Source organism: Calliphora vicina, chromosome 3 (assembly GCF_958450345.1).
Source record: "Calliphora vicina chromosome 3, idCalVici1.1, whole genome shotgun sequence".
In the NCBI taxonomy this organism is placed as follows: Eukaryota; Metazoa; Arthropoda; class Insecta; order Diptera; family Calliphoridae; genus Calliphora; species Calliphora vicina.
In genome coordinates, this window is record NC_088782.1 from 14,778,388 (window position 1) to 14,792,923 (window position 14,536).

At 26.8% G+C, this 14,536-nt stretch overlaps 2 protein-coding genes across 2 annotated transcripts; one reads left to right on the forward strand and one right to left on the reverse strand.

Annotated features, from left to right (window-relative positions):
• Nucleotides 1-4,681: 4,681 nt before the first annotated feature.
• LOC135955147 (uncharacterized) lies at nucleotides 4,682-6,821 on the reverse strand. Its single transcript, XM_065505457.1, has 2 exons — nucleotides 6,487-6,821; nucleotides 4,682-6,419 (listed from the first exon to the last, which is right to left on the reverse strand). Exon 2 carries the CDS (start codon nucleotides 6,018-6,020, stop codon nucleotides 4,740-4,742), a length of 1,281 nt encoding a protein of 426 aa, XP_065361529.1. The 5' UTR covers nucleotides 6,021-6,419; nucleotides 6,487-6,821; the 3' UTR covers nucleotides 4,682-4,739.
• A 3,071-nt stretch (nucleotides 6,822-9,892) lies between these two features.
• Mo25 (calcium binding protein Mo25) lies at nucleotides 9,893-12,703 on the forward strand. The gene has a single exon (XM_065506534.1). It carries the CDS (start codon nucleotides 10,486-10,488, stop codon nucleotides 11,506-11,508), a length of 1,023 nt encoding a protein of 340 aa, XP_065362606.1. The 5' UTR covers nucleotides 9,893-10,485; the 3' UTR covers nucleotides 11,509-12,703.
• The last annotated feature ends 1,833 nt before the right edge of the window (nucleotides 12,704-14,536 follow it).

Here is a 14,536-nt window from a genome sequence, read left to right on the forward strand (position 1 = left end):
GATTCAATAAGAAATTATTTCTATAAAGAATGAATTCAACACGCTTGAAGTGCTAAAGAATTAAGACAACATATTAATCCGAGCTGAATGGTTTAATGGAATTGTTAAGAGGATATATAAGGCCATCAGCGCAAAAGTGTTGTAACCCACAAAAGTGGTGTAAGTTGAATATACCACTAAATAAATAGTTTGGGGTTACAACACTTTATAATATGATTTTGAAAATTGAATTAAAAATTAATTCTTTGAACGTTTAATAATAGATTTGAATTGAAGAAAAAATTTATCATTCAATAAATTTTATTGAATTGAATTATGAATTAGTTCTTACATTTGAAACTCCATTTAGTTTGAAAATTATGTTTCTAATTTTGATTTATATAAAAGTCTATATAGCGACTGAACGAAAAGTGGTCTGCTGTCTTCTTACTGATTGGCGGCTAACATATTAACAAAAATGAAATGTATTTAAAAATTTAAAACCTCCATTGGATATAGTGAACGTTTTGAAACAGCTGACATATTTTTCATGCAATTGTTGTCATACAAAATGTTGTCTTGATACAGGGTATAACTTTTAAAATATTATTAACTGGCATTTTAAAAATGTTGCCCTGTAACAAGGCAAACTTTTTTAAAGAAAACTCCTGTAATATTTGCTAGTTTTTGCAGCTTGACTTTCATATCGTTGAAGCTGTGTGTCAAAATTCAAATATCGTGTGAGTAATCTAGGTTGTTTAAGCTTCCATTCAGATCCCATCTTATACCATTGCTATTCTGCATTGCCCTAGCCGTAATAGTATCAAGAACAATGTTGAAGAGAAGTGGCGATACTCGTATTATGCATTCTATTAAATAAATCGTCAACAAATTAATATTAAACCTAGTATATTCGAAATTTTTATATAAACTTAAAACATAACTTTTATTACCATTTCAAATAATATTTTCCATATACATATTTCCAATTCCAAAAAAAAAAAAAATCCAAACATTTAAATTAATTTAAAAAAAACTGTGTACATTTGAAAAATGTTTATTTCTTTATGAAATTCACCAAACCAAATACGAATATTTGAGAGCATTTTAAAATGTTTTTAAAATTTTATTATATTATTCTACCTTATAAAGTATTCTAATCTATTCAGCTACATAGGACTTTTACAAATTTTCATTATTCCTTTTAAATTCCATAAACAAATCTTTATTTTATTTGTAACTCAATTAAAAACATTTTCGAACACTTAACCACAATTCGTTTTTTTAGTTTGTTTTTTATTAAAACATAAAGTAAATCATAATTTTTAAGCTTCTATACAATTTATACATCTACCAATACTATATACATACATATATATATATATAATCTTAAATAAAAAAATATCGTACATATATTTTTTCTTGATAATCTATCTATATAAATGAAAACCAACAAAAAATGATATATTTATAAAATCTAGTCATAAAACAAAACATTATTATATATTTAACAACAACAACAAAAGTAAATAATAAATAAATAAACATAAAAAGAAAAAAACTAAAACATATTATTATATAAAATAAAATAAAAACAAACAAACAAAAAAACATATTCTAAAATGAAAATAAAGAATAAGCAAGAAAACTCCATTTAAATAGTAGAACGTAGTAGTTTCATACATACTTACATAAATATATTTATCATGCATATAAATACATACGATACATTAAATACATATTATACTTTAATTACTTATAATAATATTAATAATAATAATATACATTTACATATATGCCTAATTATAATTTTGTTATTTAACTTAAACTCTCTACAAAAAATATAATTTTTTTCTTTTACTTTTTTTTAAAAAAAAAAACTCTACTTATTAAACATTTGTTTCGACCAATTTTGTGTTTGTTTCTTCTATCTAAGCTTTAGTTTATACATAAATATTTTTTAAACATTTTTATTTCTTTTTTTTAATTTGCAATTTATTTCCTGTATTTATTTGATTGATTTATAATTATTATTATTTAAAAAAAATGTTTGTTTATTTTTTCCTATCAAGCCAAATTAATTTTAAATAAAAAGAAATCATATTTTTATTAAATTACAAAAAAAAAAAACACATCCAACATTATTAATTGCATTTTATTATACAAACATAAAAAATATATGTATATCGCACTTGATCAACTCAAAATTTTTAAAATTTCACTTTTTGCAAGAAATATTGAAATATTTACAGAAGAAAGATATTGATGTTGTTCAATATCTATCTACTGTAAATATTTCAACGTATTCCGATTACTCTTTCATCTCGAAAACCACTTTTGAGAGCATTTTCGTGATAGTGTAGTGACTACCTTTATATAAACACAAAAGTATTATTTTGAGTTAATACAAAAGTTGAAATAGAAATGGTATTATTTTGACTCAACTTTATTCAAGTTAAAAATAATCAAATTGTTTTATTTAAATTTGGTTTTATTTTGAGCTGATACCATAGAGAATAGACATAGAGCGGAAACTCTACTGTCAAAGACCTAACTCAGTTGTCAGAAACCTAAGGGGTGAGAATGTATTAGTAGAAAAAACTATGTGAAAACAAAAACAACTCTCGTATGAGTTATAATTTTGAGTAATTTTTTTTTTTTTGAGTTTTTTTCTAGTTTCCGATCTATGTTTCTCTATGGTTGATACTATTTTGTTGATAAAATAATACAAAATAATATCGAAAATTTTCAAAAAAAATGGTATTAACTTAAAAAATTTATTTTTTTTTGCAATAATTCCCAAAATTTAAAAAAAAAACAATATAAATATATTTTTAAATGGAATTTGTTTACTATGATGTATTCGGATTATCAAATTCTCTTAAAATGTAACCACAAAAAGTGTTTGACTTATACTGAAAATTTTGAGTTAATACCCTCTTGTTGATCAAGTACGATATTGGTTTCTGAAATTTCCCTTGAAATTTGTTATTAATTTTTGCTAATTTAAGCAGTGGTTTATAAATTTCATAAGACTGGAGCTGAGGAGTTTTCGAGTTGATATACAGTAGTTCAGCCCCTCAAAGTTGGTCACATCGGGACTCACATTTAAAAAAAAACGCCAAAAATCCATTTATGATCCGAATGAGCTGAAATCTAAAATATAAATAGTCCTGGAGAAGGTCTACAAAAATGCGGTTATCTCTATTAGTTCAAGAGATACTTATTTAGGTTTATTTTTTCTTCTTAATTTTGCTCGATTTTTTCGTTTCTTCAATATGACAGGCCTTCGGAGGGTCGACATTTTTGTTTAAGTATCAGCTATATTTGCTATAAAACTCTAAATAAAATAAAAGAAACTTTCTAACTGTTATCTCGTCCTTATAAAAAGTTCCACGCCTCCAAAGTGAGAACATGTAAAAAGGGCCGTATTTTTTACGTTTTTTCCCAAAAAAGTTCCTATATTTTTTTCTTTTTCAGAAAAAAAATTTCTTCGAGACTATATTTACTCTTCAAAAGTTCCATAAACTTTGCCCCTTTTGAAAAATTTATACATTTTGTCATATATTGCATAAAAAAAAGTTTTTAAACCGCACAGTGGTCATTGTTAAAAAACATAACTCTTGCAACAACAAAATACATACTAGTCAATAGGTGTGTTCGCGTACTTTCCAGTAAAAAATATCCAGTAACTTTATTTTAGAGAGTAAAAATAAATTTCTCTCAATCTGAAAAGTAACAAAATAAAATACGCGAACAACAATTTGTAAAAATAAGTTGTATTTTATTATAAATTAATTTAAAACGTTTGTTTTGGGCTATTTTACTTCTTTTCTTTGCAAAACTTGTAAATTGTATTAATTTTCAACTTTTTAGTTTTGTTTGCATTTGCAACCATATGTTTTAAACGTTTTTTATGTTGATATTTTTTACTGGACAAAAAATGTCCAGTAAAAAATATCATGTTCTCTATCTACGAACTGTCAATTTTAACACTCTCTTGCTCTCAAGTTTTTAAAAGTAAACGAACGGAATCCCGTAACTTCCAGTAATAATTTGTACAAATTATTACAAATTATCAAGTACGCTAACACAACTAATGTATTTTGTTGTTGTATCAGACATATGATTTTTTGTAGTTTTATATACCACAGCTGAGATTGAAAAACTTGGCCATATTTCAATGAATAATTTTTACGTTTTTACGAAAAAATAAGTATTCTTGAGAATAACTCTTATTAGGCAACGTACAACATATACTAAATCAAAAATAAAAGTTATGAGTAACGAAAAAAAATATTTAGAATAACTTGTATTACATTGCATTTATTGTAATATTTAAAGCCACATTTGAGCAATTATACTACTACATACTTAACTTTGAACATCAATATTAATTAAATTTATTTTTATTGAAAATAAATATTGGTTATGCCCGTAACTTCAACAAATAGATAACTAACTATGGTCTAAAATATCCAGCCGAAAAATTGACATACTTATAACTTAATATTAATTTCAAATCTATATCTACCGGTAAAAATTACTCCATAAGTAACTAGGCACTGATAGATATCAATTTGTTGAAATTAAGGGCATTAAAGAAACAAAATTTAATTTTTACCATATAACAATTATGTATAAATTTTTTTAGATATTTCTTATAACAGTTATGTCTCTGGTATAATTCCATATGTTTGACTAAATTTATTTGGAATTGTAAACAATATAATTTTGTTTAAATTTTAAAATTCAATTTTCTATAATGGAGCTTCTTCACTTAGCTCAGAACAGTATTCTTCGTGAGTATCATCTGCCACAACGATCTGTTGTTGATAATTATTAACAAAATCTGCATAGAATTTTAGATTTTCATAATTCTGCCAGTGCTGGCCAAACAGTTTTTCCATCAAATTACTAACGTATCTAACTTTCAGAGAATTAATTTTTACAGAATATGGTTGGATCAGTTCTGGTTGTATATTTTCCAGTTTAAAATCTTTTTTACAGATACTGCGATATTTGTTTTGATTAACATGAGTTCTGTAGTTTTCTTCACCTGTTATAACAACTTCTCCTTGATGGGTTTTTCTGAGAAAGAATTTGTTTGTAGTGGAGAATTTAAAATGCCATCTTCTGGGTGGCTGTAGAAATTCTTTGCTTACATCTTTCCATTTTTCAACACTACACACATCTATAATTTTTAGAACGCTACCAAATTCTGTTAGAACTTTTTCATATTCCTCGGGAAATAAAATGTTTTCGATTTTCTTTATACGTTTCTCAGCATTGGCAAAAACTCGGTGAGCTGGTAAAAAAGAGTGACCGACAATGGGAAATATAAGTTCAATTTGTTTCAGTGATGAAGGGGCTTGAGAAAACCACTTTAATAACATTGCAATTATAATGGCATTTTTATTTTGACCTGCAGAGTCGTCTGCTATTAGGCGTAATGTGATGATGTTATCATTAAATCGGGTATTTTGTAAACGATGATGGAGAGCGGATGCAATTAGGTTTGCATTTTTAGAAAACTGATTTTCAGTCCAGGCATAAATGAAGACAGTCTCGCGTTTGAGTTTTGTTGTAGATGGTCCTTGGACAATAGTAAAATTTTGAAAGTAAAGCTGGGTACTGTTAGACTCAGCTTGGCCATAAACTTTTGGTAGAACTTGTTTTTTCTGGCAGTCAAAACTGAGAATCAAAATTTCAGGATTTTCATCTTTTAATAATTTGTAAAATTCTTTATATTTCAATGAGTGTATCCGCTTTTGTGCCATGAAAGTTGGTTTTAAATGTTTGTCCATACATGTTGTAATTTTGTCTGACAAATCGCTGCAAGTTGAGCAGACAATTTTTCTTGGAAGTTTTACTTCCAGATTGAATTTTGAATTAAATATTGAACGGAAATAGGTTTTCTTTACTTTTAATTCATCCGGGCTATTTTCATTATATATTTTAAAAAGTTTATTTTTATTCAATTCATTTGACTCAACACATTTTAAAGAACTCAAAAAGCTTGATACAGCTGATTTTTTCATCTCATATTTGTGGCTGCAATGATCTCCACCACGTTTTTCAACCGGTGTCGTTCCTTGTTCATGAAATCTTTCATAACATAGTTTAATCTAGATCTTGTAATGCTGAGTACAGCAAGGAAACTTTTTTGGCAAACAGGCACCAAACGTGTATTATCAATTTTGGGAACAAAGCATTTCGTTTGAAAGATTTTTGAAGTCCTTTCACATTTTGTGGGCCTTCTTCGCTGTATTGACGATGTAGAACAGTATTTTAGAATAAAGTCATCTTGGTAAGCCTTAGATTTTTTCGCATAAAATATATTGTGAAAGTACTGAATGTCCTCTTGATTTAATGATTTGCAATCGTAAGCCTTGCTATTGTGGTCACAAACTATCTTGGGCGATTGTTTTGATGAGTATCTGCAAGCAAATTCATGCAATTTTAAATTATATTATATTCTGAAAATTGTATACATACAATAAATACCTTTTTATTTTTTCTAAATTTCTTTTCCATTTATTGGGGTTTTTTGCCCTAGCGCTAGCACACAGCTCCATTTTAATAATATAAAAAAACGTATGAACTCCAAGCGAACAGTTGAGAGGTATAAAAGCAAATGCAGCAATCTCCACTTGTTTAGTTTCTGTAAAAAATAACAAAAACCTGTATCTGTATCTATATCTATATATGTACCTATTTATGTTTTGTTACTCAGTATAATGGAATTAGTTGAAGATAAGAAACAAGTTTTAACCAAATACACATAGGGGTTTTCAAACAAATACGATAAGAAATTTGGAGATTGTTATGTTTGCTTTAACTTAAATAAACATTTCTACGTTTGAGATAGTAAAATGAGTAATCGAAATTAAAATAACATGAAAAGAGACTGATCTGTCAAATTCAGCAATGTTTGTTGTTATAACAAACACAATAGCAACAAAAACAACAGGGAAACTTTGACAGCCCAGCCAACATAAACAAAAACAAACTGCAAGTGGTTTTTGTGAATGTTGTAGTTGTTGTAGAATCGCTTTCACCAAATAATTAATTCACCTTGATAAACAATTTAAGATAAATTGAGTGATTTAGAAAGGAATAGGAATTCATTCCTTTCTTAAAGTAATTAAGATTTTTTTAAATTAATTAGACTAAAGAATTAAGTCTATGTTAATTGCGACGGGTTCAACTTTAGTAATGAAATTTTATATGTAATTTTCAATCAAAATCCTTTAAACAAAAGTATATACAAGTAGTCCCACTCTTTGACAACAGTACCTAACTCTATGTATAGTGAAAAGGTACCTAACTCTAAATATGTGTTAGTAACCAAATTAAATGTTCAAATTTCAAGACATTTCCAAAGAACTCTGAACGCACATGGTACCCGTATATGTAAGAGAGTAATTTTAAAAAATTGACAGTCGGACTACTTGTTATACTTTGCTATAAAAAAAACTAATTTTTGAGATTTATAAATTAATATTGAGAACAAAACAAATATAAATTAAAAAAATCAAATTAATATTGAACAAATACCAATTGAAATTGAGAAAATAAAAATTATAATCGAGAAATTAATAATAATAAGTAGGAGTCACCCTCGGAGTGCAGGTTTTTTTAAAAAATTTAAAATTTGAATAATGAATTTATTAGTTTTTAATCTTTGTTAAAATTTCTTAATATTACCTAGGAATTTTCTTAATTTTCGTAGACTGATCACAGTTCATGGAATAATTTAAATTTTCTTCAATTTATTTTTAAATTGTAAATAAAAGTTTTATTCGATCTTAATTTTGGTGAAAATTAAAACAAACATATTCAGAATTTAAAATTTTTAAAAAATTTTATGTATTGAATACGGAACTTTTTCGAACTATTTTGCAAAATTCATGATTCGAGTTGCAAATTTTGGTAGGAATTTTTATTTTTAATTTGTACGGAAATTTTATAATTTATTTATTTTTTATTGAACTTTTGTAAGAGTAACAAAATAATGCAAGTAACTAAACTACGATTTTATAAATAAACTATATTTTATTTGAACAATTTTCAATTTTGCTTAATTATTTCATATAGCTTACAAAGCCTATATTTATGTATGATTTGAAAACTCGATTTATTTTTTTAGCGGTAAATTTTTTAGTTTTTTTGTTATATGAAAAAAAAACAATTTAAAATTCAGAAACAAAAACCTCATGTGAATGAACATCATTCAGAAAAGGCTGCAAGTCTTTCTTTTATAAAATTGATTAAAACAAGTTTGATTAAAATTAGTTTCGTAGAAATTAGAAATGAATATTAAAAATTTTCTATGAAAATTATTTTTACTATAATTTCGAATTTCAGTATTATTTAAATTTTGATAATCAAAAGTAGTGTTATACGTACATATTTCTCTATTACTCCCAAGTTAAGACCAAACCAATTTTGTAAAATATTTTATTATTTACTTTAAAATTTGATTTATTATTATTGTTTTAATAAATAAAATATTTTACAAAATCAAAAGAAAAACCATTTTCATTCGTATAAAAACTAAAAAGAAAATATTTATAAATATTAATAATTTATATAAAAAGAAAAAAGTATTTAACTCAAGTAGCAAGTAGTTTTGATATTCAAATATCGATGTCCGTTTTTTGCCGCAACTTTTTTAGAAAACAACAAAAATAAAATATTTTTATAAAAAATTAAACAACAAAAAAAAAACATACGTAAATAAAAACTATTATAAAGCTTTTATTAGTAATTTCAATATTATTTTTTTAAAAAACAAAAGAACAAAACAAAAAAAAACTACAAATCATTATAAAATGAAACTCAAAACAACGCATTTTTAAAACTTCATTAACAAAACCATTAACAAAATATATCAGAAAAATATTATTATTAAAACAAAAACAAATATATATTATTAAACAATAATTATTTCTCATTAATAATAGTATTATGTGTGTGTGAATTACTATATTAACAAAAAAAATTAATATATATTAAAACAATTTAAGGGCTTTATCTCCATTTTAAGGATAAAGAAATTGATATTAATTTTTATCTTAAACATACATATATTTTCATTATTTATTTTAATCTTATAATTTAGTTTTAAACTTATAAAAAAATATATGTTTTTAGCATTTAATTGTTAGTCATTAATATTATTAAATAATTTTAGTCATTATAAACAAACATAAGCATTAATAATAAAAACAATAACTTTAGATTTTGTCATTTTAATTATTATAATTATTAACATTTAAACACATTCATAATAATTATCCTAATTTATTTATATTCTTTTCCTTTAGTTATTTTTTGGAATATAATGAAAAAATTTCTCGAAATGCAGAATTATAATAAAAAAAAGAAATGTCGTATTTAAATAACGAAAAACTATAATAAAATTAACAAACACAAAAATATATAAAATAGTTTTGTCATACCAAAAATATTAAAATGAGTTGTATTATTTCGGGGAAAAATGGTAAGACATTTTGATGAAATGGGGATGCAATGATTGTTTACTACTTCATAGGTTCGAAGAAATTAAGTTTGATATATTAATTATTCTATCTTAACGAATTGAATCATTTATTTCAAAAACCAGTCAAGCAGCACATTATTAATTTTAAGTAAATCAAAAACCAAATTAAGCTCAAATAAATTTTTTATAATCCGAACTCGCATTACCAAACTTAATGATGATCGGTCCATAATTAGTCATAGCTCCCAATTTAGTACCTTGAGACTCCGACAATTTGAAATTAACAGTTGAATTACACTAATCGAAACCCCTACCCCAAGAGTTGCAACATTTAAGGCAAATGATTGGCAATACCGTTGAGAGAAAGGAACACACATCAATAGTATGGCAGCACGACGGCACTAACAAAATTTGACATTTCACAAGAGTGGCAGCACGACATACAAAAGGTAAAAAGAAACTTTTTTACATATACGCAACTCGTAAAAGAGAAAAATTATAAAAAAAATTATTGAAAAGTAATTACAAAACGATAACGATTGCTGTAAAAACATTAAGAACTCTTAGCCAAACGAAATTTGTTAACAAGCATTAAATACGAATTAAACCAGTGTTAAGAAAACAAAAAAAGTCTTCGACAAAAGAGTTTCAATTGTATTGTCTGTCCGGTTGAAATAGTCACACACGCTGCAAGCAGAGCCAACGGCAGAGAACGAAGAACGACATAAGAAGAAGGCAACAGACACACAATACACTAACTACACCACTGTACTAAGCACACAGTGAAACGACGACGAAGAAGACTACTACAACGCTGTGAAAAGAAGACACCCTTTAAATAAAACAAAAAAAAAATATATAATAAAAAATCGGAAAACAAAAGAGAAATTGAGACAAAATAACGCAAAGGTTTTCTGTTTTAGATAATCTTTGAACAAATAACAACAGTTTTTTCCTTCTCACGGTTTTATTAAAGATCCATCACCATTCGCAGCATCATGCCTTTGTTTGGTAAATCACAAAAGACACCTGCTGAACTGGTCAAGTCGTTGAAGGAGGCGATCAATGCTCTGGAAACCGGCGGAGATCGAAAGGTGGAGAAGGCCCAAGAGGATGTTAGTAAAAATCTTGTGAGTATAAAGAATATGCTGTATGGAAGTTCAGACTCTGAACCACCGGCCGACTATGTGGTCGCTCAATTGTCTCAGGAATTGTACAATAGCAATTTGTTGCTATTGCTGATACAAAATCTACAACGTATCGATTTTGAGGGTAAAAAACATGTGGCTTTGATATTCAATAATGTGCTAAGGAGACAAATTGGAACAAGATCCCCCACGGTGGAATATATTTGTACGAAACCCGAAATATTATTTACCCTAATGGCTGGCTACGAAGATGCCCACCCGGAGATTGCTTTGAATTCGGGCACTATGCTGAGAGAGTGTGCCCGCTACGAAGCGCTGGCCAAGATAATGATACACTCCGACGAGTTTTTCAAGTTCTTCCGCTATGTGGAGGTGTCTACCTTCGATATTGCCTCGGATGCGTTTTCCACCTTTAAGGAGCTGTTGACGCGTCATAAATTGCTGTGTGCCGAATTCTTGGAAGCCAACTATGATAAGTTCTTCACCCAACACTATCAGCGTCTGTTGAATTCAGAAAACTATGTGACACGACGCCAGTCCCTCAAACTATTAGGCGAGCTATTGTTGGATCGTCATAATTTTACCGTCATGACACGGTACATTTCTGAACCGGAAAATCTTAAGTTAATGATGAACATGCTCAAAGAGAAATCCCGTAATATACAATTTGAGGCCTTCCATGTCTTTAAAGTGTTTGTGGCCAATCCCAACAAACCTAAGCCCATACTTGACATCCTGCTACGTAATCAATCCAAACTGGTTGATTTTCTGACCAACTTCCATACGGATCGTTCCGAAGATGAACAATTCAACGATGAGAAGGCGTATTTGATTAAACAAATCAAAGAATTAAAACCTCTGCCCGAGGCTTAGTGGGTTTGAAAAAATACAATAAATAACATCAGCAAACAAAACAACATCATCAAGCAAACAACTACAACTTCAAAAAAACAACAACAAAATATCCTATTTAAATATTAAAGAAAAAATGCCAAAATGCATAGAAACGATTAAATGAAGACGTTAGAACTGCATACAAAAAAATTAAATTAAACATTAACGGGAAAAATCTACGCAGCAGGAGTCGATGGAGGACGTATGCCGGCCCACAAGGAGAAAACAAAACCAAAAGACTGCTTGGCAGCCGAGTTTGGTTTTTTTAACATAAAAAACTTTAAACCTAGTAATAGTTTTTCTAGTAGTTTAACAAAAAATTAAAAAAAAACGTGTTAAAATAATGCGTTACCGAACCGTTTAACGACCGACAGAAAAAAGAAGAAACACTACTTTTAGCTTATAATAAATTTATAAAAAAAACATATGAACACTTAAAAAAAAGAAAAAATACAATAATTATTTAATTAAAAATTAAATTTTTAAAAACTGAAAAACAACTGAATTTAAACTAAAAGAAAATTATATTTTATAAAAGTAAAATTTAAAACAAACAAACACTCTTTAAAAACACACACTCAACTCAACACATGCAAAATCATTCACAAACACACCACAACCTTTTAAATTAAATCTCTTGAGATTTAGAAATAAAACAGAAATAAAAGCAAATCCACAGAAATTTAACTTAAACCCCTGCCGACCCCCTGTTTCCACACCAAACACTTCCTCTTAACAAACACACATTCAATCACTCACACAAGTTGTTGTTGTATATTCCATAAAAAACAACCCTTTTAACATTTTTATTAGTTCAAACAAAAACCAAAAGTTTTTAAAAATTTTTAATTGTTTAAAATTAAAGCCTCTTCCTTCCCCCTTCTTACATTGTTTCCCTCGCCAAACACTCTCTATATCAAACACTTTTTATCTGTTTTGAACAGTTTCCAAAATATTTGTATTTGTTTCGTTTAATTGTCAATAAATTGCTTTCGAATTAAGCTGAACTTAAACTAATTAAAAACAAACACACACACACACACATCATATTTAAAACAGTTTATTCAAAATAAAAACAACAACCTCTACATTACTGCATATATTATTATAAATTATATTATTATATAATAAAGGAGAAAAAAAAAAGAAAGAAATAAAAACACTAAAACGAAAACGAGTAACGAACAACCAACAACTTCATGAAGGTTTCGAGCACAACAACAGCGGAGTCGCAAGGTTACAAGGATGTTATACTGCAGTGTCAAATAAGGATATTTTTGGCAAGGGTAGGTGAGCAATACATGTTTGTTTTCAATAATAAATCAGATTTTGAAAAGTTTTCCCAAGGTCTGTATAAGCAATTAAAGTTTCTTTTTCTAATGCAAGAAAAAAGGTAAATTAACTGAATACATAAATCACAATTTGGTACATAGAAATTTTAAAATATAATTATTACTGAAACAAGAAATGAAAAACGATTTATTTTTGAGGAGGAAGGAAAGAAATTCAAATTTGTAAAAACTTGGTATACAGGTTATTTATGGTCATATGAAGTTGCTTATAAATGTTTAACTCGCATTGGTTTTTCTTTTATCGTGGTTCAAATTTCAAATTTTATACAAGAATGATGTAAACTTGTTCAAGTTCAATTTTATAAAACTTTTTAACCGCTTATCCAATTTTTTACAATATTGATCTGTAATGTTTATGTACCCTAGTTTCATTAGAAATATAGTATCTCAGCCAAATAAAACAGGACAACCTAAATTTTTGGCATACTTTTTATCTATATCTGGATTACTAAGTCATTAATATAGACAAATATGGATATCTAATGATAGATATTTCAAAGTTCTTTGCAACGTCGTATATAAGTCCATTGTAAGTGGGACCTACAATGGGTCAAAATCGGGAAAAATATTTTTAACCCGAATTTTTTTTTCGTCAAAAAAAAAATATTTATAACAAAAAACATTTTATTTTTTCAATAATAAAATTAAATTTTAAACAAATTTTGAAAAAAAAAATTTGGTAAATTTTGTTTACCTAAAAATATTTAAAATTTTTATTTTAAAGTAAACCTTTACGTATATAAGATTCGACTAACCCCCATTAACACGAAGTCTGGTTAGGTGCTAACTAATAGTTATATTGTCGTTTAAAATTATTTTTGTATGAAAACTGTCAGTATAACTATTAGTTAATACATAACCAGACTTCGTGTTACTGGGGGTTAATAAGATAAAAATAACCAGAGTTTTATAAAAATTGAGCATTAAGTTATAAAAATATTCACAAAACCGTAAATACATTTTTTCAAAAATAAATCCCTAAATTTCATGTCCCAATTCTGAATTTCATATGTATTTTTAATTGTGCAATGAATTATATTTAAGGAAAATCGTAGGAAAATGGAAGATGTCTTCTTTGAGATATCATTTCTTCAAACTTTAAAATCTACGATTCATTGATTATCGTTAATATGAGATCAAACATTATAAAATGTTTGAGTTTTATTTTATGTATTTTTCACGCGTCTATTAAAATATATGAACTTATGTATATAAAAACGAAAGTAAGGCGAATTTCGAAATTCTGGAAAACTTTAAATTTTCAGAACAGTTAAGGTTCAACAATTTATATTTCGTTTCGTCATTATACATACTAGTATTTCTAAAAGCATTTCGCACATATTTTTTATTTATTTTTCCATTTATATAATTTGTCGCCAAACATTATTAAACAAACGTGTCATTAAGTTAAATTTCATAGCAATTTCCTATAAATTTCTTCGATTTTCTTAGGAATCCACAAATTTGTCATGGTCTAAATTAAACTGACCTACTGATAAATACTTAAAATTTCAAATTTAAATAAATTAACTAAATTCATAGAATACTTTTTTTTAATTATGAAATACACAGTGTGTTTATTATTAGTCATCGTTTGTCCACTACTACAAACATTTTATTGTTATCTTTTAGACTCCCTTTTGTCATAACTTTTT